Here is a 26,578-nt window from a genome sequence, read left to right on the forward strand (position 1 = left end):
ATTCTCTCACTAAATGTTCAAACAGATTTATTCAGTAAATCTGATATTTTGATCTTTCCTGTTTATTACATCATATGGTGTTACCTCTACCAAATAAATACTTATCCACCTAACATATGAGTTTAACTCAAGATGAATAATACATCCCAAACAACAACCTTTAAGAGTCAGGAGCAAAGTGTGAATACAGTTTTCCTCTAAACCAATTACATGGCAATCCTTACCTTTGCCCCAAATGAAGATGAAGCACAGAGAAAGTCATTTCACTCCAAAATCAACAGCCAGACGAAATATATCCAAAAGGAATTCTTTGGCTGTGAGAACATGGAGTTCAAATAAATAAACTCCCTTAAGAATAAATATTTCTAAGATCATTGGTTTTTTTTTTTTTTTTTTTGAGTCAGTGCTTCCCAAATTGTTATAATGCCAAGGTCTTTCAGTTCTATTACTACTAAAATAAAGTGAAATAAAAATATTTTCCCCCTAAGATCTTTCCCAGAGCCTCTTTGACATCTTTGTTTCTTAGAGAGTAAATCAAAGGGTTCAACATGGGAGTGACCAGGGTGTAACACAAGGAGGCCACTTTACTCAGCTCAGGATATCCATCAGGGATGAAATACATAAAAATGATGGCACCATACAGTACACTCACGACTCCTAGGTGAGAGCTGCAAGTGGAGAAGACTTTCTTACGCCCTTCAGCGGAGCGGATTTTCAGAACCGTGGACACAATATACACATAGGACACAACAATGACAATTATGGTAGGAAAAATGATAATGATGCACAAGAAAAAAGAAACCATCCTATGAACATAGAGATCAGAACAAGAAATCCTCTGAAGGGGACGGTAATCACAGTAAAAGTGGTCAATGGCCCGAGACGCACAAAAGGATAAAGTAAATGTCATGCTGGTCTGAAGAATGGAGCTGATGCAGCCACAAAAGTAGGAACCTGCCACCAACTGAGTGCAGAGACGTGTTGACATGTGGACAGAGTAGAGCAGTGGGTTGCAGATGGCAATGAAGCGGTCATAAGCCATGACTGCCAGGAGAAAGCCCTCAGTCACAATGAAGAGGGCAAAGAGAAAGAGCTGGGTCACACAGCCTGCAAAGGAGATGGTCTTGCTCTGAGACCAGAAGTTGATCATAGCCTTGGGTGCAATAACAGACGAATAGAAGAGATCAACGAAGGAGAGGTTGCCTAGGAAGAAATACATTGGTGTCTTCAGCTGGGGGTCAGTCATAATAACGGCCATCATGCCAACATTCCCCAGAAGGACCATGGTGTAGACCAGCAGAAAGAGCAGGAAGAGGAGAGTGTGGAACTCTGGGCGGACCCTGAAGCCTACAAGAATGAAGTCAGTCACTCCTGAGTGGTTGCTTGTTCCCCTGTCCCCCATGCCAATGGCAGAAACCTGCTGAGAGGCACAAGGCAAAATCAATGAAACTGTGGCTGTGAGTCTAGTGCCATAAATCCTCTCTAAACTGTAGAAATCAATTATTTACAGCTTAATGAGATACTGCATATAAAACAATTTTAAAGTCAAGAAGATGCAGGAATTTGGATTAGCATTCACTAGGCTTCTGAAACATTTATTCTATTGAGCAGTGAAAGCAATTCTTTGGTTATTTTATTTAAATCATACCTTTGCAAGGAATTCAGTAAGAAAGTAGCCTATTTTCTTGTGTAATTTTACTAACATTCTGAATTTCTGTTCTTAGTATATTTACATTAACATTATGTTTATCTAAATTAGTATTACTCACAAAATAAATTAGGAACATTACATTTTCTCTAAAACAGTAGTACATATAATATCAATGACAGTGTTTGTTGCCATTATGATAGACAAGTCAATATTTGAATTAGTATACAACACTAATAAATATATTTAAAATATTTTTTCCTCATTACAACCTCAATTTATTATTTCCATTATTACTGTATCCATCTTTGAAAATAGAATAAAATAGGTAAGTTATTGGTATGTTAAATGTATAAACATCAAAAAATCACTAAGCCTAGAGAAAACAAAATTATCTAAAGCTGTTTCCAAACATATCTTCATTTTCTCAGATCAAAGCTGTTCCCTCAAATAAATGCATTTTTATTGACTCATGATTAATATTTAATTGCCATTAGTAATTTTTTAATTAAAAATACCACAATCATTTAGCCCTCTTTTTGAAGCAGAGGGAGAAGGTGGTGGCCATTCCAATCCTTACACAGCAATGAATGACTCTACCAAGGCTGCATCAGTTCAAAGGATCTCACTCTTCAGGCAGGGCAGGCAAGCTTAAGAAAAATATGCAAAGGAAAGGTCCTTTCTTGAGTTCTAGTATGCTTTATACATCATAAATTAGGAATAATAGGGTAGCCATGAATATTTAAGGCTATCAACCTTGTGTCATCCAGAGTCCATGGTCATGAGCGAGAGCATCAACAGTGGTAGGTATGATGGCCTTAGTTATTTTTAGGCCTGTGAAACCTGCTTCAGGATATATCAGCACTGAGGTTTTGCTCATCCTCTGTGATGGATTCTACTGGGAGAGGAGCAATCATAAAGTCAATTATAGAGACACAAGTACAGGCTCTAGGGCTGCTGTCTATGAGGACACTGACAAAGAAAAACTTTGTTGTAATGGCCACAAGCAGGCAAATTGATAGGCATAGAGAAACACTGAAAAGTTTGCACTATTTGAGAAGTTTTAAATAAATAATTACTTAAAATTAGGTAGTAAATTACTTTTGCTATGATTCTAAAAGGCAAAAATCACTCCTTCAGATTATGGTTTCCCTGTATTTCTTGATGCAGATATATTTCATGGTATACAAATTCCCTCTAAATCACAAACTCAAAGTTAGATAATGTTCTGCTAATTTTATGTTTTCCTATATTTAAATAGGTTAGATAATATAATGGAATAAATGATTATATTAAATAAAATTATTTTAAAAATCTCTAGTAAAGTAGAGTAGTACTTATATTTAAAATTCCTTAATAGCTAATGTGTGACTGAAAGGCTAGATTAAAACCAGAGACATTATAATCTATTTAATAAGCCTAATATTATAAGGACGTAATTTTTCCTAAACATTTCCATAAGTTAATTATAATCATATTTTTAGAAAATCCCTTTTTAATTAAAAATTATTTTTAGAATTTATCTGGAATTGTTTTGATCTAAAGGTTGAAAAATGATATGGGGTCAGAGCTTCTCTTTATTATAATACAGTATTATTAAGAGTTTGGTCAGTATAGGAAAAGAAAGTTTAGGAATGTTAAACAGGAAAATATTAATTAGGTTGAAATGAAGCCTATGAAATTTGGAAAGTCTGGAGGAAATTCTAGCTGAAACTCTTGTAATGACTCTTAGAACAACATAGCCCTAATTCACAAGGGAGGCTACTATTGTAGGTACAACTTAAAAATATAGTACTGTTAACTGTGATCCAAGGATTAGATATATAGAAGCAAAAATATGCCACTACTTTCTCATCCCTCAAAAAAGCTTCTTTAGAAAGTTGGAGGCTCAACAAGGCTTCAGAGAAAAGTCCCCAGGTTTCCACAGCTTCCTAACTGGTAGAAAAGTCAAAAGGAATAGAATCCTCATTGATCCCAAACGCACTGTGCCCTTCCAAATTCTGAGTCTGTATGGATGTAACTGGTGTAGTAAAATCTGTGTCAAGAAACTTAGTAGGAGGAGACATTTTAATCTTTTAATATCACCAACTAGAAAGCACATGGAAAAGAGCTTGGTATCTAATCTGTAAAATCTACCAGAATCCAATATATTTTTTCTCATTCCTAAACTTCCCACAGTAGCATTAGCAATAACAACATTCTACTGCTTATGAATGCGTAAGAAACACTGACATTCACAGTAAATGGGATAAACCCTAACAAATTCAAAGACTGAAATCATTAAAGGTAAGGTTTGTGTTTTTGTTTTTGTTTTGCTTTTTAGGGCCACACTTGCGGCATATGGAAGTTCCCAAGCTAGGGATCAAAATGGAGCTACAGCTGCTGGCCTATGCCATAGCTACAGCAATGTGGGATTCCCAGCCCTCTGCCAGGGATCGAACCCTCGTCCACATGGATACTAGTTGGATTCGTTTCTGCTGCGCCACAATGGAAACTCCTAAGTGTATGTTCTTTGACATAGTCAGCTTAATAACAGATAACTAGAAAGCATGGACATTAAAAATAAACACCGCTTAGAAGTCCATGGAAAAAATTAAATCAAACCACATTTTGATTTAGTTTGAACTAAACTGTAATAAGTTATGATATATATAAACTTCTGTGGTGCAGAAAAATAAACACTTGCAGGATACATAAAGCCCTATAAGTATTATAAAGGAGAAAGGCAGGAACATAAATAGATTGTCTATCTTAATAACATGAAAGAAAAAACAGGCTGTCAAAAAAAGTAAAAAAAGGTAAATAATATAGATAAAAATTAGTTAAATGGAAATGTATAGACAGTATAGGATGTTTAAAGGGATTACTATTGGGTTTTTGAAAGATTAGTAGGATGATAAAACAATAGCCAAATTAGAGGTAATACAGCAACAATGAATTGCGAGCGACAGAAGTAAAAAGGGGCTATTATGACAAATCCTCCTGTTATTAAAAAAGAGTATTGTAAATATTTTTATCTGAAATTGATGATATTTAAAATAAAGGCATTTTAAATAAACATAATAATCTATAAATGATAAATATAATTTTTTTTGGCCGTGCGTGTGCCATGTGGAAGTTTCTGGGCCAGGGATTGAACCTGCACCACAGCAGTGACCTGAACTACTGCAGTGATAACACCAGATCCTTAACCGACTGTGCCACAAGAGAACACTGATAAATATAAATTTTAATATTTCTATTAATTAGAAGATACAAATTACTATATATAAAATAGGTAAACAACAAAGTCCTACTCTGTAGCACAGGAAACTATATTCAATATCCTATAACGGAAAAGAATATGAAAAAGAATATATAAGTATGTGTGTGTATATATAATATGTGTGTATATATATATAAAAAACTGAATCATTTTGCTGTACACCAGAAGCTAACACATTGTAAATCAACTGTACTTCAATAAAAAATATAAACAAATTAAATATTTTAAAAATCTATTAAAGAAATTAAATTTTTATTAATAATCTTCCCATGAAGAACGGCCCTTGCCTAAATAGTTTCACTAGTGCTTATAAGCCCATTCTTACATAAACTCTTTCAGGAATGGCCATAAAGGAAATACTTCTTCACTATATTTATGAGTCTGGAAAAAGTTTCACATAGAAAAGAAAAGAAAAAATAGATAAATATCTCCCAGAAGCTTTAATTCAAAAGGTCTAAACAGAATACTGACAAATAGAATACACATAAAGAATAATAAAATCTCACCAAAGTGTATGTTTATAGTACAAATGCAAAGATCACTTAACACTTAAAAAACGAATTTAATATGTTTCCACATCTACCTATAAAGGAATAACTACTACAAGATTTGCTTATGACAAAAAAATCAATTCTGGAGAAAATATATGAATGAACTGTTTTCAATTACTGGACAATGAGCAGTGAATGACTATAACTCCTTAGAGAAAGGAAATATATTGTTAGCACTATGACCCTTGAGCAGGGGACAGTGATGGAAGCAGAGCCTGATGTACTCAGAGTGAAGGAGTTGGGGGCTGAATTTTATTATTTTATTTTAATTTCCAGAAGCTCAAATTTTTAATCCAAACTTTAAAAGGTCAACCGGGCCCATACAAAGGCTGCTGGAAGCCCTGGTTTCTACAGGGTCGCTAAAGGGGAGTGGGCCACACGCCCATGTGATGGAAGACTGGGATGAAAGTGAATGGGTCATGAGGGGAAGGGAGAACGAAGGTGGGGCACACAAGATGGGGGAGGGGAGAGGGACTATTGATGAAAATATTTTTGTTTGAAAATCGCATCAAAGTAACAAACCTGACTTTCTGGTGTTTGCAGTTCTCCTGCCTAAGTCTGCCCCACTAAATTAGAGCAAAGAGCACCCCAGTCCATACTTTAGTCAGCCCAACACAGATCTCTATCTAAAAAACAACCAGGAGAAAGACCTATTTGCTTCCACATTCACAGGCCCACCAGGCCCAGGCCCCAGCCCAGCCCCAGTGATGAATTGCCACCTCCCACCACAGCCACTGAGGGTCTTTAGGGTGCCTCAAGAGAGATCTACAGGAGTACTGCTGCCTGGCCCACGGGCAGGTGCAGCCAGACACTGGCTTGGTTTCAAACAAGCTGGCTTTTTGGTTTCAAAAGAGCTGTCAAAACAGCAAACTGAGTTTCACAGAGGACACCAAGGTTTCCTTGGCAACATCCCCAATGGATCCCTGCCTTCTTTCATGAGGAGACTTGGAATACTCATGACAAGGATTCTGACAATTGTTGAGGCTGACTGTGTGCAGATCCTGACCTCCCTTGACCTTGCATGGATAAAGGGAGCACTGTGGTGCTTGTTATTACTATTATTAATTACTATTATATTTGGCTGCACCCATACCATGTGGAAGTTCCTGGGCCAGGGACTGAACACCCACCACAGCAGCCAGGTGGCCTGTATACAGAATTATAAAGAGAAATCCAAATTGTAGCCTTAGATTGCTAATCAGTAACAAAATATTCTTCTCATCCTAGTCCTGCCCTGAACTCAGAGAGTGAGAAGGGAAAGGAAAAAGTTAGGCTAGCATTCCACTTCCCTGGTCCAGTTCCGACCCCAGCCCCCAACTCAAGATTCCTGCAGAGACCACTTGGCCACTTAATCAAAGACAGCATGTCCAGTCCCCACTCCACCCTCCAGCTGTCACTCTGGGACAGAACAGTGCTTTAAGACCTATATGCATTTTCTCTGAACTAGGAAAGCTTTTAAAGAGAACCAAAAAGGGATTTTTAATCTCTACCTTCAGGCAAATAGTTCAGGCAGCAGCAACTGCACCAGAAATAGGAGCCAATCCTCCCCACTGCCCCCCTCCACCCCCCCCCCCCATGTAAAAGGACAAGGAAGCAGGGGAGGAGACAGCAGCAGGGAGGAGCCACTGATCAGAGGGCTGGGAAGGGGCCCTGGCTGCCCTGTTCCTACAGAGCCTTCTGCCCTAGGCCCAGCTGTCACAAAGGCGTGGAAGAAAGTAGCTGAGCTTTCTCGAGGCCAAAGATTCTCCTACCCACATCCTGGCCACCACCAACTGTGGCACTTCCGCTAAGGTGACCAACAGTTTACAAATCCCTTCAGAGGTCTTTATCTCCACCTCAAATGCAGGCGGTAGGGACCATCGTTTCCATTCTACAGATACGGAAACTGAGGCACGCGTAAGATGAACAGCTAGGATCCATTCCAAGCATACATGCCTTTGGGAAGTCTCAGAGCCTCAGCTGAGAAAAGTCCCTGGACCCTGGGAAGTGCTGGACTAATAGCAAACCAGGAAGGCTCCTAGCCCCGGGTCCTCTGGCCTGGCTCCTTCAGCCCCTTCCCAGCGGGCAGGCAGGCAGCAGGGAGAAGCCCAGGTGGAAGTCCACTCCCAGCGCACGCGCGAACACTGCTCAGGTTTGGGGCTGCCTGTTGCTCCAAGTAAGAGGGGAAATTTCACTGTCGCGAAATGGGCCTTTCATTCTCCCCCCCCCCCGCCCCCCATGAAAATCCTCCTACTCGAAAGGATTTCCAGGCTGGGATGCGGCGCCTCCAGCCAGCCCTGAAGGGTCAGACTCTCATATTCATGACGCCGCAGGAGAGAAACTTTTTCGGAGTCTGGCGGGTCCCGCGCCCACTGCGTTTTCGGAACGGGGATAGGACAGGCCTGCATCACTGAACCAGAAAATCACCTCCCAAAGCCTCACTGCGGGTGGGCTGGGCATCTCCAGGCCCGGAGTCTGGATGCCAGCTGGCGGAGGGGTCCGCAATGGCGGCCACTCGCAGAGCGAGGGCCTGTGGGCCTGAGACCCGCGCTGCCCCGCCGGGGCCGTCCTTACCTTGCAGGCCTTTGGAGATGCGTCCGTGGTGCCAGGGACTGACGCGTCGCGACGGCCTTGTCGTCTGAGGCCTTGTGAGGCCCAGGAAGACAGCAGCGGGGCCTGACGTGATGGTGGTGGTGAGGCCTGTCGCTGCTGACTGCGCTGGACATGCTGCTGCCCAAGTCTCGGGTTCTGGCCTCCGCCCCGCCGCCCGCCAGAGGCCGGCTCCAGCATGCCTGGCCGTCGATAGAGCTGCGGGAGCCGCCTCTGCGCGCTCCTAGTCCAGCAGCAACAGCTCCGGGAGCTCTGGGTTCTCGCGGAGCTGGGTCTCTCGGCGCGCCTGGAGCTCACGCTGCTTCCGCGGAGAGGGGCCACCTCGTGCCACGCGGCGCTGGCGTGGTGGCGCCCGAGGAAGCGCTGCCCCCCGCACGCCAGCTTGACCCCCCTCCTGCCGGTGGTCGTCCAGGAAGCCGCAGATTTCAGGCAGCTCAGGGTTGGCGTCCTGGAGCCCCTGGTTCACGTCGCACGCCAGGCCGCGGGGCTCGGACAGGAGGCCCGTCTTCCAGGCCGTTGGCGCTGCGGATTCCTCGGCGGTGTCACAGGAGCTGAGCCAGGTGCCTGAGGAGGAGCCGTTCCAGTTTTCTTAAAGGTCTGGTGAGTTTACTATTTAATAATTTCTTCTTTCAGTTTTCTTTTTCTGTTGCGATACAAAACTCCTTAATGACTGGTCAGGAGACATTTATGTCTCTTGCAAAGGGAATGGCCAGTGCTTTGGTTTTACACCCCAAGAGAGAATTTCTCTCAGGACCCATCACGGGTATATTTGTTGGTTTAATCAATTTTTAAAAAGTACAGAAAAACTAAAGAAAAAGAGGCTGCTTTTTTTTTTTTTTCTATTTGCTCATCTTAGCAAATTTAAGTCATGGTGTAAACAATGAGGAAATGCAATCCACGTTGCAGACTTACTCCTCATTAAACTAGTATTTGCTTGTTCGCATACTTTTGTTTAGTCGGGAATTACTTGATTTCGTTTTTGGTAGAGGGTTTCATTTACAGGGGTGTAAGAATCATATGCATTCATGGACTGCCTTATATATGTTTATTTGCAAAACTTTTAGATGGTTGTAGTTACATTTCTTTTTTTTTTTTTTTTAAAGTTTCTGTTGAAACCAGAAATTTGTTTATGTAACAAATGAAGTGACTTTAAGTCTGGAGAATTGTCATTTTATTTTCATGATACTGTGTTACTGTGGTTTTTCATGGTGTTCAATGAGTTGTTTCTCTGCTGGTGCATTTGAAGTAGTGACCTTCCTTCGGTAGATAAAGCTGCTTTTTAAAAAACTTGATTATATTGATTTAACAAGTTAGTAATTAGAGGTCTTCTTGATTGTTTTCATTAAGTGGTACTGTGGCACCAGTTTTCAGTTTCTCTTACCTGAAATGCCTCTGGTTATTAAAGAATCGGCATTTTCCACCCTCCACCCCCTCTGCCAGAGGTGTGGCCTGGTGCCCTCCTGGTGGCTGCTTGTGCCTCCAGGGTCACTGGTGTCTTGCTGCTGCTGGTGTTGCTGCTGCTGTGGCTGACATTACCACCTGGGGCACTGGGCTGCTGCCTTTGGGGTCTCCAGGGACACAGGCTCTACCGCCACAAGGGGAGGGCAGAAGTGCAGGGGGAACTGTGGTCATGGACCCCTCTGCTGCGTCTGGAGTTGTCAAGTTCACAGGTTCTGCTGCTGTGGGCAGGGGGCCAGAGTCATGGGTGCCTTGGTGGCCAAAGAAATAGGGTTGCAGGCTCTACTGCTGCCTGATTTCTGTGGCTGCAGATGCTATTGCAGCCTGGAGGTCTGAGTGAAGTGTGTCACCTTCCCTGTTACTTGGTTCTCTGGGACAGCTAGGGATCACGAGCACCAACTCCTGTCATGCCCTGGTTCTGCCTCCTCAGTGTACTCCAGTCTACCCCACTTTTGAATATGCAGATGTGTGGAGTTCTCTGCTGTCCCGTTGTGTTGAGTAGAGGCACATTTGTTGAATGATGGATGTTTTACTGGTTGTAGATTGAAGGGGAGACACATGGTGAGCCAAGTGCTCATTGAAATGATTGTATCTGGTGTATCTTGTTAAAACTTTGATTTTAAACTTTTTTAATATAGCATTTTATAGCTGTGGCTTTTAAAGGCTTAAGCTTCTACCCCCGCCGTATACGGTACTCACCATATTCTGAAATGATCTCATTTACAATACTTGTTTAGATACATTATTGTACTTTACTTTTGCCATTTTAATATCCTCGTTCTTTCTATGTTTTTTTTTGATATTTTTCTATAAAGTAAAAATTACCCACTCACTTTCATCTTTGAGAAATGTAAGCCTAGGAGTTATTTAGAATGGAGGACTTGGACTAGATAATTAAAGATTGAATTCCAATACTAATTTGGTGCTTTGAATCTAAATATAAGAAGAGGAGTTCCCATCGTGTCTCTGGTTAACGAATGCGACTAGGAACCATGAGGTTGAGTGTTCGATCCCTGGCCTCGCTCAGTGGGTTAAGTATCTGGCGTTGCCGTGAGCTGTGGTGTAGGTCACAGACCACAGACGTGGCTCGGATCCCACGTTGCTGTGGCTCTGGCGTAGGCTGGCGGCTACAGCTCCGATTAGACCCCAGGCCTGGGAACCTCCCTATGCCGCGTGGATATGGCCCTAGGAAAGATGAAAAAAGACAAAAAGAAAAAAAGAAAAGAAAAAAGAAATGTAAGCCTAAATTATATGTATCACTTGTGTTTATATATAGGAATTTATTCTCCCTTTATGTGTTTACCCTCTCCCATTTAAAATGTAATTTCCAAATATAGCTGATCTATATAATATCTATTTAGGACTACAGAAGACAGTATTATAATTTTTCTTCAACCGACAAATATAGTTAGAAAACTCAACAGAAGTAAAGCCTATTGTATTTACTCACAATATGGTATATCATCCACATATATATTATACTTTGGATTTCAGCTTTTCTATCTATTTATAAATCAGATTTCCTTTTCCTCATCAAAAATGTAATTCTCTTAAAATGAAGAATTGCTCACATTCATCATTATAATGTATTTTACTTCAGTTTTATAATTTTTTTATATTTTCTTATTTTATGTATGTTCTATTTTTTATGTTGTTTTAAAGAAAATAATACTTCTGCTATTTTTGAGGAGTATAAACCTATATTACCTCTCTTGTGTCTATAATTAGCAAATGTATCACATTTTTACCTTTCAACTTTAGATTCAACAAATTATTAAAACTCATCTTTTACTTTTAGAAATAGTATTGTTCTTTCAGCCTTGTAAACTTACACGCATCTGTCAGTTGTTCTTCTGTGTAAACAAATGATCTGGAATGCAACAGAATTTTTCCAGAAAATATTATTGTATCATTTAACATAATAGAAATAGAGGTCATTGCAATTTTATAGATTTTAAATTATATACTTTATATGCCCATATGTAGAAAAAGTTTATTATTTTAATTCTTAAAAATCAAGTCACACTTATTAGAATCCTGTATTTCTCTGTGCTGTATCATATTTTCTTTTGCATTTTAAATATGTCGTAATTATTTTTGTTTCCTACAATAACAACTGAATGTCTCCTTAGCAGACTATATCCTATTTTCAGAGGCTTTCCAAGGGCTTAGAGTCTCATTTTGACTAAAAAATTTCATTTATTTAGACAATGTAAAATTAGTAAGAAAAAAATTTTGTAAAACATGAGGAAACATAGTAAAAAAATAAGTAGAATGGTCTGATCCAGGCAAGGATGTGCAGAACTGCTTAGGATTCCTGTTCTGGTTCCAAAAGTAAACACTAGCTGCAGTTTGCTGCCATCTGGTGGCTGTTGTCCACTCTAACTCTAAGGCAAAGACTGTAGATACTGTAATAGAATGGAACTTCCAGAACAATGGTTCAGAATTCCAGTTATATCCTAGTTAACATGGTTTCCATCCCCATCATATAGACCTGACCAGGGGATGTTGGTTGGAAGTAACTAGAAATGTCAAAGCTCCCAACACCTTCCTGTCTCGGAGATGAAGTTGTCTCTGGCATTGTCAGTCAGTCCTGTTTTTCCTCCCCTCCTTTTGTTCTTTCTCTCTCTCTCTCACACACACACACACACACACGAAGTATATGTGTGATATAGTAAAAATGTTGGCTTACATATAGAGTACTGTGTTTTACATATGTTAACATACTTAATCGACATAGCAACTTTATGAGAAGGTAGTATTGTTATCTCCAGGCTGCAAATGAGGAACATAGGGGACTGGAAAAACAAATAAAATAATAGAGATTGTGAAAATAAGAAAAAAAATATGTTTGACACTCTGTAGTGGGGAGAGATTATAAATGTTAGTAGAGTCGATATGTAAATATTTGAAGCTTAGTAGATTTAATGGAGTTCCCTGGTGGCCTAGTGGCTAAGGATCCCGTGTTGTCACTGCTATGGCTCAGGGCACTGCTGTGGCATGGGTACAATCCCTGGCCCAGGAACTTATGCATGCTATGAGTGTGGCCAAAAAAAAAAAAGATTAATAGATTTAAGTAAAAACTCAAAATGAAAACAGTTTGAGACAATAAAGATATATTATACAAAAATACTCAAGTGACTGTAAACAATAATAGGATTTGTTATAGAATTTTAAATTAGTTGGTAGCTATCATAAGGTATTTTACAAAAAGTTTAGTATGCACAACAGATTTATAAAGTAAATACATATAATGCTAATAATGTATGAAGTATTATTATTAGTTGATTGAGTGAAGTATAGTAGTAGATACCTTGCAAATAAGAAGGGTTAAAAAAAGGTCACATATGTTTTTTGTTTTCATTGACCAGTTATTCTTGACTTACTATGTTTAACTTATTCCTAACAATTTTAGATTAGAAAATTTTTTAGTTTGATATAAATTATAAAACCTCTCCATTATATAAATGTACAAAATTTTTAAACAAAATTTTTAAAAGTTTTTGTAAAATCTCGTTTCTTCAAATATTATATATGTAAAATATATTATAATCTCAGAAGTTTCTTCGAATATTATATATAAAAAATATACTCTCCACTTTTGGGAGTTCCTGTTGTGGCTCAGAGGGTTATGAACCCGACTAGTATCCATAAGCATATGGGTTCAGTCCCTGGTCTTGCTCAATGGGTTAAGGATTTGGCTGTGGCATAGGCCAGCAGCCGCAGCTCCGTTTCGACCCCTAGTCTGAGAACTTCAATATGCTGCAGATGCGGCCCCGAGAAACAGCAAAAAACAAACAAACAAAAAAACACACCTCTCTAGTTTTATGCCATTCTTTAAAAGGTCTTTTAGTACCCAAGATGAAACTGTACATTTGAAGTGAAAACGTAAAGAAACTAAAAGCATGCCTGGGAATTGAGAATGAGCCTGGTTTATATAAGCAGCATTTAGTGATCTCGTTTTAGTATCCATTGTCCATTGGCATCAGAAAAATAAGAATGAATTAGATTTATTACTTGTTTGTGTTGAATAAAGACAGACATTTCTGAAAGTGCTATTTGTAAGACAATGCAACAAAGATGAAAAATATACTTTCAGAAGAATCTTTATAGTTAATAAATGGCTTTGATTGAGTGAGAATATTGCTATTCTGCCCAGAAGCAATAAGACCAAATTCACTGGTCCTCAAACTTCTATGTAGGGACTAACTTCATTAGAGTCAGTTAAGAATCTTAAATAAAATACATAAATGAATGCTCCCTGCACTCATCTCCTAATAGACAATTTTCAGTATTGAGACTAATTAAGAATGAGGTGTGATCCAGGAATCAGTATTAACAGCAAAGCAAAACAAAATCTCCCAAGCTGATTCTGAGATATGGGGAAGTTTGGTAAACACTGACCTAATTGACCTCCAGAGCTCTTTTTAGTTTTCAAAAATATCCCACATTTATATATGTATATATATATAATTCTAATTTACTTTTTTGTTTTTAAGAATAGTGATATGGCTAGATCAAAGGATGTAGAACTTATGGTAGGTAAAATGCAGCGCTTGCTTATGGTAGGAGGAATTTTCAGTTCAGTCTTTGCATAATATAAAGATATTTCTTAATGTCAAACTGGAGATTCAGTCTAAGATTCTCTTGGCTCTAATAAATAAAAATGAAGTACATGATACTTAGAAATAAATAGATCTACTTTTAGTGTTATCAGATAGTTGAATAAATATATACTGTTAAGCATGTTTGCAATTAACTGAGGTTTTTGTTTGTTTGTTTGTTTGTTTTTTGCTAGCACCTGCTGCATATGGAAATTCCCAGACTAGGGTTTGAATTGGAGCCGCAGCTGCTGGCCTATGCCACAGACACAGCCGCAGCTGCTGGCCTATGCCTCAGACACTGAGACCTACACCACAGCTCATGGCAACACCAGATCCCCAGATCCTTAACCCTTTGATCAGGGCCAGGGATTGAACCCGCATCCTCATGGATACTAGTTTGATGCATTTCCACTACACCACAATGGAAACTCCCAAAATGAGCTATTAAAATTCTTCAGTGAAGCTCCTTTTGGGATCTGCTGGATCTCAAGTAAGGTACCTGATTTTTAAAAATCACAACTTTTTCTGAAGATACATACTTAATTTAGCAAAACCTTTTTCTGTTCAGTCTGTCATATATCTTAATGAGCACTTTCTATTTCTCAGGCTCTACCTATTTCATGTAATTTATATACATCACTTAATTTAATCCTTTCAATACTATCCTGTATTGGGGTAGATGTTCTAAGACATGTTTTGCTGATATGAAAACTGAGGTTCATGGAATTTGAAAAATTAACCCAGTGAGTGCAAGATGTGGATTAAAACTCAATTTATGTGAATTAAAATGCTACAATTGTAACTAATAAGATACTTTTGAATTCATAAAAAATAATTAACAGAGGCAAAGTCAGTTTCATTTTTTCTGACTTTATTGTACTTTTAATTTTATAAAAATTTCCATTTAAAGTATGACTTCAACTATGATATTAAGTTCCAAATGGGACTTTTTTTTTGTTATTGCAGAAATTAAAGACATTAATAACACATATTTATGGCATAAAAATTCTTTCCACTTGGATTGAATTTTTCAGATATATTAAAATTATTGATGTTTTATCTACGTCTTCAGTGTTTGCTATTAAGCATTGATAGTTATTTAAAAAGCGAAAAACAGAACTTGTGCAATACATATTTTGTTTTCCCTGTGTATTCGAGTTAATGTCTTTTGTTTGATTAGCAATGTATGCAAAGAAAAAAACACTTCTCTGAAAAATTAATCTTGCACTTCAACCATAAAAGTTTACTTCCATATAAAAAGAATAATCATGTATCTAAGATGTTAATATTTGACTGTAAAAATAAAAGATGTGCTGACGTTTGGCTGCCAGAAAGGGAGCAGAGCTACTAGCACTCAGTTAAGTAGTAATGGAGTTGGTGGTAGAGGTTGAAGGGTATGGGGTTATTGTAGTGGTAAGAATTGATTTGTCATTTCAGAAGACTTTCTTTAAGATTGGTGCTTCATTCCACCTCATGAAACGCTAATCCCTTGTTTCCCAGCTTTTTCATATATAGAAGAATGCTTTAAGACAGCCAAATTAACTGCATCTCGGGGTGGGAAAAGTAATTGACCTAAGTTTTCACTTGATAACCATTACTACAACAAAAATAACTTTTAGGAGCTTGTTTGCTTGTTGGTTTATTTGGTTAATATTTATTATGCATTTAGGATGCTCTAGTAACTGCAAGTATTGCTTTTCACACTCAGTTTCGTGTTATTCTCACAACAATCCCCTAAACTGGATATTACTTCCCTTTGATGGAAGAGGACTTCAAACCATTGAAAAAGAGGTGATCTTAGATTCATTTAACCTGAAAGAGGTAAACTTTGGACTCAGTCCATTTGATTCCAAAGCTCTAAAAATGTCATATAATAACTCATAACATCACTAACCCAGATGTCCTTTGCCTGTCCACATTTACTATATCGTATTGACATTAAATATATTAGGAAAATTATATATGATATATTTGGGTACTGGTACTTCCAAAAGTAAAGCTATTTTGTCAGGTGTGTTGCTAAGACAACCTCATTTCCATTAGCATTTTTTTTCTCTCATTTGCAGCAACATGGATTGACTTTCAGCGTATAATGCCAAGTGAAACAAGTCAGACAGAGATAAACAGACATTGTATATCACTTATATGTGGACTCTAAAAAAATATGACAAACTAGTGAATATAACAAAAAAGAAGCAGACTCACAGATATAGAGGACAAACTAGTGGCTTCCTTTGGGGAGAGGGAAGAGGAGAGGGACAATACAGGGGAAGGAGAGGAACAGGTACAAACTACTAAGTGTAAAATATATTGTACAACAAGGGGAATAGAGCCAGTATTTAAAGATAACTCTAGATGCAGTATAACCTTTAAAGTTATGAATTGCTATATTGTACACTTGTTACTCATATAATATTGTACAGCAATTAGACTTCAATAAAAAAAAATAACCAAAAGTGGACAAGGCTTTCTGTAAGGTCCATGATCATCCAATCATTTTCTCAGACTGGTCTCAGCTATGAAGAGTGAGCTGAATAGGAATTACTCAGAAGTGACTGAGTTTATTCTGCTTGGATTCAGAACATCTCCAAAAATACAGATTCTCTTATTTTTACTCTTCTTGCTTATCTATGTGGTCATTGTGGTGGGAAATATCAGCATGTTAGCTGTCATTAAAATAGACTCCAGACTTCATACACCTATGTATTTCTTCCTCAGAAATTTGTCCTATTTAGATCTCTGCTACTCCACAGTCATTGCTCCCAAAACTCTGGCTACTTTCTTATCCAAGGACAAGCGAATTTCTTACAATGGCTGTGCAACACAGTTCTTTTTCTTTGCTCTCTTTGTTGGGACTGAAGGCTTTCTTCTAGCTGTGATGGCATATGATCGCTTTTCAGCCATTTGCTCGCCTTTCCTTTACCCTGTCCGTATGTCCCAGCAGGCTTGTGTTCGTTTGGTGATTGGCTCTTACATCTGTGGCTGCGTCAACTCCATGGTACAAACAGGGTTCACCTTCAGTTTGCATTTCTGTGGAGAAAACAGATTGGACCACTTTTTCTGTGATGTCCCAGCCCTGATCAAGATCTCATGTGTTGACACTTTTATGAATGAGATTGTACTGTTTATTCTCTCTGCTCTCATCATCATCACCACCACAGTGATCATTCTGGTGTCCTATGCATGCATCCTCTCCACCGTCCTAAAGATCCCCTCAACCCATGGCAGGAGTAAAACCTTTTCCACTTGTACCTCTCACATTACTGTGGTGAGTTTATTCTACGGAACTGTATTCTTCATGTATGCTCAACCTGGGGCCATCTCCTCACCAGAGAAAAGCAAGATTATAGCTGTGTTCTATACTCTTATCATCCCTATGTTGAATCCTCTGATTTATAGTCTAAGGAATAGGGAGGTGAAGAATGCTGTGAAAAGGATAGTGTTGAGAAAAGTATCTTCTCATTGACCTCCAGCAATCTATAAAACTGTAGACTAGACCAAAATGAATATATTCAATAATTTATATATAATAGTTTCAACTAAAGTCATCTACATTTTTGGAGATTTAAAATTTATTTTATTTTTTAACATCAATAGATTCTTTTAAAATGAATTTTTAAAAACTGTAGATTTTTCATATTCTTACATAATTATTTTATGGTATAATATCTGTTACATAGATTTGTTCATGCTTTTTTTTTAGATGTATTTAAAATAGCAACTCATGGATACAGTGCCACTAAACAAATGCATACATTGAATGTATTAATATAATATCTGAAACTATATAAAAATATATACAAACATCTATTTATCGATCTATATATCTGGGGGAGAGAGAACGATGGAGACACTATTGAAATTTCTATGGAATTTGTTTTATTCAAATCATAGTCAAGTTTGCCAGTGTCCAGTCTTAGCAAATGTTAATTGAAAGTGCCATGGTGAGGAGTTCCCGTCGTGGCGCAGTGGTTAACGAATCCGACTAGGAACCATGAGGTTGTGGGTTCGGTCCCTGGCCTTGCTCAGTGGGTTAACGATGCGGCGTTGCCGTGAACTGTGGTGTAGGTTGCAGACGCAGCTCGGATCCCGCGTTGCTGTGGCCCTGGTGTAGGCCGGTGGCTCCAGCTCCGATTCGACCCCTAGCCTGGGAACCTCCATATCATATGCCGCGGGAGCAGCTCCGGAAAAGGCAAAAAGACAAAAAAAAAAAAAAAAAGTGCCATAGTGATATAAATTATTGACTTTGTCCAAATAATTATACAAAGGAATAGTACAAAGTATTACATCTATAATATCCTTAAATCATCTAACCATTAGTGATTTCACTGAGGAGCAAAAAATAAAAACAAAAAATGTGATATGGTTGCTGTAAAACTATCTTGTAATGGGAGTCTTAATAACAAATGTTCAAAAATTTCTCCAGTACTGCTTGTACTTGTTGGTCTCATTGCTTTTATTAATTCTACCCTATCATTTTTATAATTTATATATTGATTGAAAATTTTTATTTTCTTCTAGATTTGAAAAAATGTTGACATGGAGTGACATAAAATACTATCTCATAATCCTTTTGACATCTGTGATTATCTATGCTTTTATTTTCATATAAAATAATTCCTAGAATTTTATTCTATTATTTCCTTAATTAAATTTGCCAAGAATTTGACTTTATGCCATTAGAATTTTGAGTTCCATATCATTATTTTCAAAGTAGTTTACAATGTGATATCTAGCTGTTACATAGGTTTGCTGTTCTAGTTTTATTTTGTTTAGATGTACTCAAAATTACAACTCTAGGAGCTCCTATCATGGCTCAGTGGAAACAAATCTGCTTAGTATCCATGAGGGTGCAGGTTTGATTCCTGGCCTTGCTCAGTGGGTTAAGGATCCGGCCTTGCCATGAGCTGTGGTGTATCTTGGATCTGGTGTTGCTGTAGCTGTGGCATAGGCCGGCAGCTAGAGCTCTGATTCACCCACTAGCCTGGGAACCTCCATACGCAGGTGCAGCCCTAAAAAAGACAAAACAAAATTTGCAACTCAAATACTGTACTGTTAAGTTAATAATTATACACATTGCATTCATTAATCAATATCTGCATATACATTTGCATGTCTACATAATTGTTTTAATTTATTTATCTAAGGTTTTCTAGTTTTGTTAACTTTTGTTTATGAAATCATTAGTTGAATGTTTGGTTGGTTTATATTCTGTTTTTACTTCAATGAGTTATGTTTAAAACTTTGGCATAGTTTTCAATGTAACTGTTTTTGCCTTCATTAAAATATAGTTTTTCTTTACATTTTTGATGTTCTCTTTCATTGAAGGATTGTTTGGGTGAGGTTTCTTAGTATAGTAGATCCATTTCAATACTGTGTTTTTATTGTTGATTTCTAGTTTTATTATTAAATTCAGAAGATTTGAACTCAAAAAACCTTTATGGTGGAATTTCTCTAGTCATAATGTTTGCTTGATTAGCTATTACATTTTTTGTAAATATTTCACAATTTAAGGAAAGTATGTATATTCTCTTACATATTAACAAACTGAATTTTAAATGTATTAAATATAATATAGATCATCATATGGCTAAGTTGTGCTTATGTCAGGTAGCCATTGATGGTTTAATATTAGTCAATGCAGAATTAAATTTAACATATTAACTAGTAAAATATTTTTAAAAGTATGGTCTCAAAGGATATAGAAAGAATATTTGATAAATTGTAGCACTATTTTATGATTTTAAAAACTTAGTAAAATTAGAAAAATAACCAAACTTTATTAAGCTGTTAAATTATATTTATACGAACTGAATGAACATACATTTTAAATGGGAAAATATTAGAAGTATTTTCTTTAAAATTAGGAAAAAGGCAAAATGGCCATTATTTCCAGATGAAGTTCATATTTTATTAGAAGTCTAGCAAATGCAGTACGGTAATAAATAGAAATTTAAAGTATAATGGGGAAAAGGCAGTCTCTTTAACAACTGGTGCTGGGAAAAGTGGACAGCTGCATGTAAATCAGTGAGACAAGAACACCCTCTTCACACCATGCACAAAAATAAACTCAAAGTGGCTTAAAGACTTAAACATAAGCAAGACACCATTAAAGTCCTAGAAGAGAGTATAGGCAAAACATTTTCTGACATCAACTGTACAAATGTTTTTCTTAAGTAAGTTTCCCAAGGCAATAGAAATAAAAACAAAAATAAACCAATGGGACCTAATCAAACTTACAAGCTTTTGTGCAGCTAAGAAGACCATAAAATAAAGAAAAAAGACAACGTATGGAACAGGAGAAAATAGTTTCAAAGGTTGCAACCGAGAAGGGCTTAATCTCCAAAATATACAAACAGCTCATACAACTCAACAGCAAAAAGCAAACAACCCAACTGCAAAATGGGCAGAAGACCTAAACAGACATTTTTCTAAAGAAGACATATGGATGGCCAACAGGCACATGAAAAAAATGTTCAACATCACTTTTATTAGAGAAAATGCAAATCAAAACTACAGTGGTGTACCACCTCACACTAGTCAGGATGGCCATTATTAACAAGTCTATAATTAACAAATGCTGGAGAGATTGTGGAGAAAAGGGAACCCTCCTGAACTGTTGGTGGGGTTGTAAATTGGCACAACCACTATTGAAAACTGTATGGAGATACCTCAGAAAACTAAATATAGAACTACCATACAATCCATCAATCCCATTCCTATACATATATCCAGACAAAACTTACATTCAACAAATACATGCACCCGCTATGTTCATTGCTACACTATTTACAATAGCCAAGACATGGAAACAACCTAAATGTCTGCTGACCAATGAATGGATTAAGAAGATGTGGTACATATACACAATGGGATACTACTCAGCGATAGAAAATAATGAAATAATGACATTTGCAGCAACATGGATGGAATTAGAGACTCTCATACTAAGTGAAGTAAGTCAGAAAGAGAAGGACAAATATCATATGATATCACTTATATGTGGAATCTAAAATATGGCACAAATGAACATATCTACAGAAAAGAAACAAACTCATGGACATGGAGAACAGATTTGTGGTTGCCAAGGGGGGGAGAGAGAGGAAGTGGGATGGACTGGTAGTGTGGGGTTAGTAGATGCAAACTACTGTATTTGAAGTGGATAAGCAATGAGATCCTGCTGTATAGCACAGGGAACTATATCCATATACTTGTGATAGAACATAATAGAAGATAATGTGAGAAAAAGAATGTATATATGTGTATAACTGATCACTTTGCTGTACAGCAGAAATTGACAGAACATTGTAAATCAGCTATAATAATTTTTTTAAATAAGTAAATTATAAGGGGTTAAATATAAGATTAAACTGTCATTCACATATGATAATTTACAAAGAAAATCTGAAAGAAGGGTGTCTGAATTAACATAAAAAATCAATTGAGGGAGTTCCCATTGTGGCTCAGTGGATTATGTAACCTGAATATTATCCATAAGGATATGGATTTGATGTCTGGTCTCATTCAGTGAGCTAAGGATCTGGCGTTGCTCTGAGCTGTGGTGTAGCTTGCAGTTGCAGCTTGGCTCCTACATTGCTGTGGCTGTTCATAGGCCATCAGTTGCAGCTTCAATTTGACCCCTAGCCTGGGAACTTCCATATGCCACAGATGCGGCCCTAAAAAGAAAAAACAATCAATTGCATGTCCACACAACAGCAATAAACAAGTAGTATTTTAAAAGACTGCGCCATTTACATGTGTATCAGAAATTATTGAGGATTTAGGAATAATTTAGCAAAAGATATAAAAACCTTAATGTGGAAAATTGTAAAATTATTTAGATCATGTGGTAGAAAAGTATTGTTCAAAGATTGCAAACGGGGAGGGAGGAGTGACAGCAGCAAGATGACCAAATAAGACATCTCCCTTTCATGTTCCTTCTGAACAATGGTAATTTGGCATCCATCCAGGTACAAAAGTGCTTCTGTGGGATGTTAGGGATCTAGGTAGGAGATTGTGAAACCCAGTCTGGAGAAGAGCCATATTCATTTGTTTGTTTGTTTGTTTATTTTTGCTTTTGGGACCTGCACCTGCAGCATACGGAAATACCCAGGCTAGCAGTCTAATTGGAGCTGCAGCTGCTGGCCTACACTACGGCCACATCAATGTGGGATCCGAGTCACATCTACAATCCATTCCAGAGCTCATGGCAGGCAATGCTGGATCTTTAACCCACTGAGAAAGACCAGAGATTGAATCTGCATCCTCACGGATTCTAGTCCAGTTTGTAACCCACTGAGCCACAACTGGGAACTCCTGGAGAAGAGCCGTTTTTAGACTGCAGGCCCACATCCAGGTAGCTAACTCACTGATGTCCTGGGAAGAGCTCCATAGCCCTGAGGACTGAAATACAGCTCCTTTTGGCTTTGCCCTGTTACCAGCGCCATACCCCAAAGGATGTGGATTGGAGGGATCATGGGTCAGGTAATAGGTACATAGACTTCAGTCCTGACATAGCCCATTGACCAGTTCTGACCCCTCTCAGCCACAGTCTGAAAGCACTCAAGGGAAGACCACCAAATTCAGTCAGGATGTAAATTCTGAAATTTCCCTGTTACTGGACTCCAGCTCTTTCCAGAAGGAATCCATAAACAGTCCTTTTAGCCCAGGGACTGGGCAGAAGACACTTTGGTCTGCACCTCTAGAGATCCTGAAAGTGTCCTATATTTGGATCCAGGCCCATCATAGCTGTAGGTATAGTATAGTCCTGTAGGTCAAAGGGACCAGTGGGAGACACTCCTCTCTGCCCATATATCTGGTATCTGCTGACTAAGGACCAACCTATGGACCCTGAAGTGGATCCTCATACCAGTGTCACTCTACTGAAGAAGCTACTGGATGCTAACCCATTTACCCAAGGACCAGACAAGACTGATGCCTTCCCAAACTCCTGTTAACATGCACAACATTCAGGGATCACACTATAGGCCTAATGACAGCCTTAAACTGGCTCCAATCCAGTATAACTGAGATTCTGGAGGAAATCCCATTAGCTCAGGAAACTTACAGGGAGGGAACTTTACCTGCCAAAACCCAGGCATAAAGACTGAAAGATGTGCATGCTCCTTCAAATGCACACACACCTATTCAAGGCTATATGGATAAGAATAAGATATACATGCCACCAAGCAAAGAACCTAATAAAACAAGGAAAAGGAATAGGCCAGAGTCTTTGTTGGGGTCCCTGTGAGAAAGGTAAGGTGGAACAGGGTGAACAGTTTAGGATTGGATATTTTGAAAAATTTTAGTGGATTTTGTGCTATAAAGGCTCTACCTAGTTTCCTGTCCCTGAGATGATTAGGACAGAGGAATATGTTCTGCTAGGTGTGTGAGCTCAATAGAGGTGTTATGGCTCTAGATTGGTTAGTTTAACCAAGAAGGTGAACAATCTATTGACTAAAAACAATAATGTTGATAAAAGAAATTGAAGAAGACAAATAATGGAAAGATATCCTGTGTTCATGAGTTGGAAGAATTAATTCTGTTAAAGAGTCCATACTATCCAAAGACATTGGTAGATTTAATGGAATCCCTGTCAAAATTCCAACCACACTTTTCCCACAGAGTAGAAGAAAAGCAATTTAAAAATTTGTATGGAACCAGAAAAGAAAATCATAGACTTGTGTAATAGACTTGTGGTTGCCAAGGGGGACGGGGAGGGAGTGGGATAGTGGGGGAGCCTGGTAGTAGATACAAACTATTTATTGCCTTTGGAATGGATTAGCAATGAGATCCTGCTGTGTAGCCATGGGAGAACTATTGTCTAGTCACTTATTATGGAGCATGATAATGTGTGAAAATTGAATGTGTACATGTATGTGTAACTGGGTCACCATTCTATACAGTAGAAAAAAATTGTATTGGGGAAATAACTATTAAAAAATAATAATTTAAAAATCAAAAAAATTTACAATAATGAAAAATTTTAAAAAATTTGTATGGAACCACTAAAGACCAGATATAGTCAAAGCAATCTTGAGAAAGAATAACAAAGGTGGAGACATCATTTTCTGATTTTAAACTATATTACAAAACTCTGGTAATCAGACCAGTAAGGTACTGACATAAAAACAGATACACAGACCAGTGGAATAGAATTGAGAGCTCAGAAATAAACCCATGCATATATTGTCAATTAGTGTTTGACAAGGAAGCCAGGAATAGTCAGTGGTGATAGAATAGTCTTTCCAGTAAAAGATACTGAGAGAACTGGATCTTCACTTGCAACAGAATGAAACTGGACCACTGTTTTACACCACTCACATAAATTAACTCAAAAATGGATTAAGGACTTAAATATAAAACCTGAAACTATAAAACTCCTAGAAGAAAATATGCAGGAAAAAAACTCCTTGACATCAAACTTGGCATTGACTTATTGGCTATGACACCAAAAACATAAGCAACAAAAGCAAAAATAAACAAATGGGAGTACATGAAAATAAATACTCTTCACAGCAAAGAAAATAAGTCAGACAGAGAAAGGCGAATACTGTATGATCTCATTTCCATGTGGAACTTCTTTCTCTCATAGAAACAGAGAATAGAATGGTTTTTGCCAGGGACTAGAGAGTGGTAGAATGGAATAATGATGGTCAAAGGATACAAATTTCAAGTTAGAAGGTGAATATGTTCTGGGGATCTAATACATATCATGTTGGCTGTCATTAACAATATTATATTATATAGTTGCTATGTTATATATTATATTGAAAGTTGCTAGTAGACTAGATCTTACCTGTTCTTACTCCACACCCCCAACCAAAGGCAGTTTATGTGAAGTTATGTCTGTGCTAAATAACCTTATTGTGGTAATTATTTCATGATACATACATGAATCAAGTCATTATGTTGAATGCCTTAAATTTGCACAATATATAAGTAAGTAATATCAAAATAAAGTTGGGGTAATAAAATATACACACAGCATGGTGCTGTGTGGAAAACAGTATTTTCCTCATAATTTTAATGTAAACACATGATCCAATTTAACTTTTCTGAAACTTTCAGCTGAAAGAAAAAATTCAAAGGAAAAATATTTCAGGGAATAAATGTAATTTTTGTCTGTTGTGCCTGGGGGAGTACAAGTTCCTTTTCTTAGTTAAAAAATAACAGAGAGAGAAAATATAAAATTAACACAAAGAGCTTCCGTTATGTAAGAGTATATATATATATATATATATGGAAATGTAATATAATTAAGAATTTTTTTGCCCATCCGAGAGTGCTCTATAGAAGTAAAATGGAGGCTAAAGAGTATAAAATATATACAAGCAGAAAGTTATATACTGAGCTTTTAAAAATCTGTGTGGAAGGCACAATCAACCAATATGAAATGATAAAAATATGTTAGCACAAATTTCACAGAAGAGCAACTGATGTGACCAATCATTGGGATGTTGTATATCAATAGTTATCAGGGAAATTCAAATCAAGATTATAATAAAATCCCATTTTACACCCATTCAGTGGGAGAAATGAAGTCTGATGATGGGGAGAGAACATGGTCTGTAGGTGCATTCTCCACAGGAGGGATGTTGTCCCTAAGGGAGAAAACTTGTCTCTTGCTTGTGATGGAAAAAAATCTTTTCTATGTATAATATTCTTATGTATCATATCCTTTCCATTTATATATAAAATAAAAATTCTGGTATTATATATATATACAAGCAGTTATACAGTATGTTTTTGATATTAAATTTCATGGTGATGATTACAAAAATATGCAAAAATTGTCTTGGAGTGATAATGGAAAAATTAAGATCGACTCTGCAGGTGGTCTACAGGCTCTATTTTCCATTGCATTTCGTACTGTAAATAATTGGTGGAGACAGTTTTGGAAGAGTTTGTCATTATTCCCTATGGTGAATCACTTATATATCTTTAACCCAGAAATTCTGTTCCTGAATAGAACCCCAAGAAAATATTGTGCACAAGTATTGGAGAAGATATGTATGAGGATATTCACAATAACAGAGCTACCAAACATAAATACAGAAACAAATAAAATGCTCATCAATAGGATTGGTGATCAATGAAACATGGAGTATTTATGAAGTAGAATATTATGGGAACAAGTTAATGATAACTATATCCACAGTGAAAGTGAATTTCAGCAAAAATATATTATAGCGAGAAAAGTTAGTCCTGAAACATTACATACAGTATATGCTATGTTTGAAGGCTGGTTTCCGTGTCATTCTGAAAAGTTCCTATTGATCTTTGTTATTTATTTTCTAGCATAAGTGATGAATTCATAATTATGTTAATATTCAATAAAGAAATGCACACATGCATACACATATATTCATAAATTTGTAAATAGAGATTTTTAATGAGGAATGTTAAAGATGAAAAATGTACCCTTTAAGTCTATAACACTATTACTAGGAAAAAAGGAAAA

At 37.3% G+C, this 26,578-nt stretch overlaps 3 protein-coding genes across 5 annotated transcripts in view; 2 read left to right on the forward strand and 1 right to left on the reverse strand.

Moving 5' to 3' along the window:
• Positions 1-384: 384 nt before the first annotated feature.
• Positions 385-2,825, reverse strand: LOC100737467 (olfactory receptor 9K2-like). The gene has a single exon (XM_005663868.3). The coding sequence runs from the start codon at positions 1,400-1,402 to the stop codon at positions 452-454; it is 951 nt and encodes a 316-aa protein (XP_005663925.3). The 5' UTR covers positions 1,403-2,825; the 3' UTR covers positions 385-451.
• A 5,102-nt stretch (positions 2,826-7,927) lies between these two features.
• Positions 7,928-26,578, forward strand: part of LOC146403204 (uncharacterized) — a 732,844-nt gene continuing 714,193 nt past the window's right edge. Inside the window, exon 1 of one of the 3 annotated variants that reach the window (XM_084955867.1) lies at positions 7,928-8,653. In XM_084955867.1, coding sequence (XP_084811993.1) covers positions 8,168-8,608 — 441 coding nt within the window. In that variant the 5' untranslated portion in view covers positions 7,928-8,167 and the 3' untranslated portion in view covers positions 8,609-8,653. The remainder of the gene's footprint in view (positions 8,654-26,578) is intronic. The other 2 variants (XM_084955863.1, XM_084955866.1) reach the window with 2 other exon arrangements.
• On the forward strand, positions 16,634-23,787 carry LOC100512836 (olfactory receptor OR9H1-like). The gene has a single exon (XM_003126221.3). It carries the CDS (start codon positions 16,634-16,636, stop codon positions 17,579-17,581), a length of 948 nt encoding a protein of 315 aa, XP_003126269.3. The 3' UTR covers positions 17,582-23,787.

This window comes from Sus scrofa, chromosome 5 (assembly GCF_054392235.1).
Source record: "Sus scrofa isolate SSC_HxYL_T2T_F1_AM1 chromosome 5, Sscrofa_HxYL_maternal_Yorkshire_Landrace_v2.0, whole genome shotgun sequence".
In the NCBI taxonomy this organism is placed as follows: domain Eukaryota; kingdom Metazoa; phylum Chordata; class Mammalia; order Artiodactyla; family Suidae; genus Sus; species Sus scrofa.

Bases quoted from the DNA above. Each gene is read 5' to 3' on its own strand.
- LOC100512836 (XM_003126221.3), top strand. From the start codon at position 16,634: ATGAAGAGTGAGCTGAATAGGAATTACTCAGAAGTGACTGAGTTTATT.
- LOC100737467 (XM_005663868.3), bottom strand. From the start codon at position 1,402: ATGGGGGACAGGGGAACAAGCAACCACTCAGGAGTGACTGACTTCATT.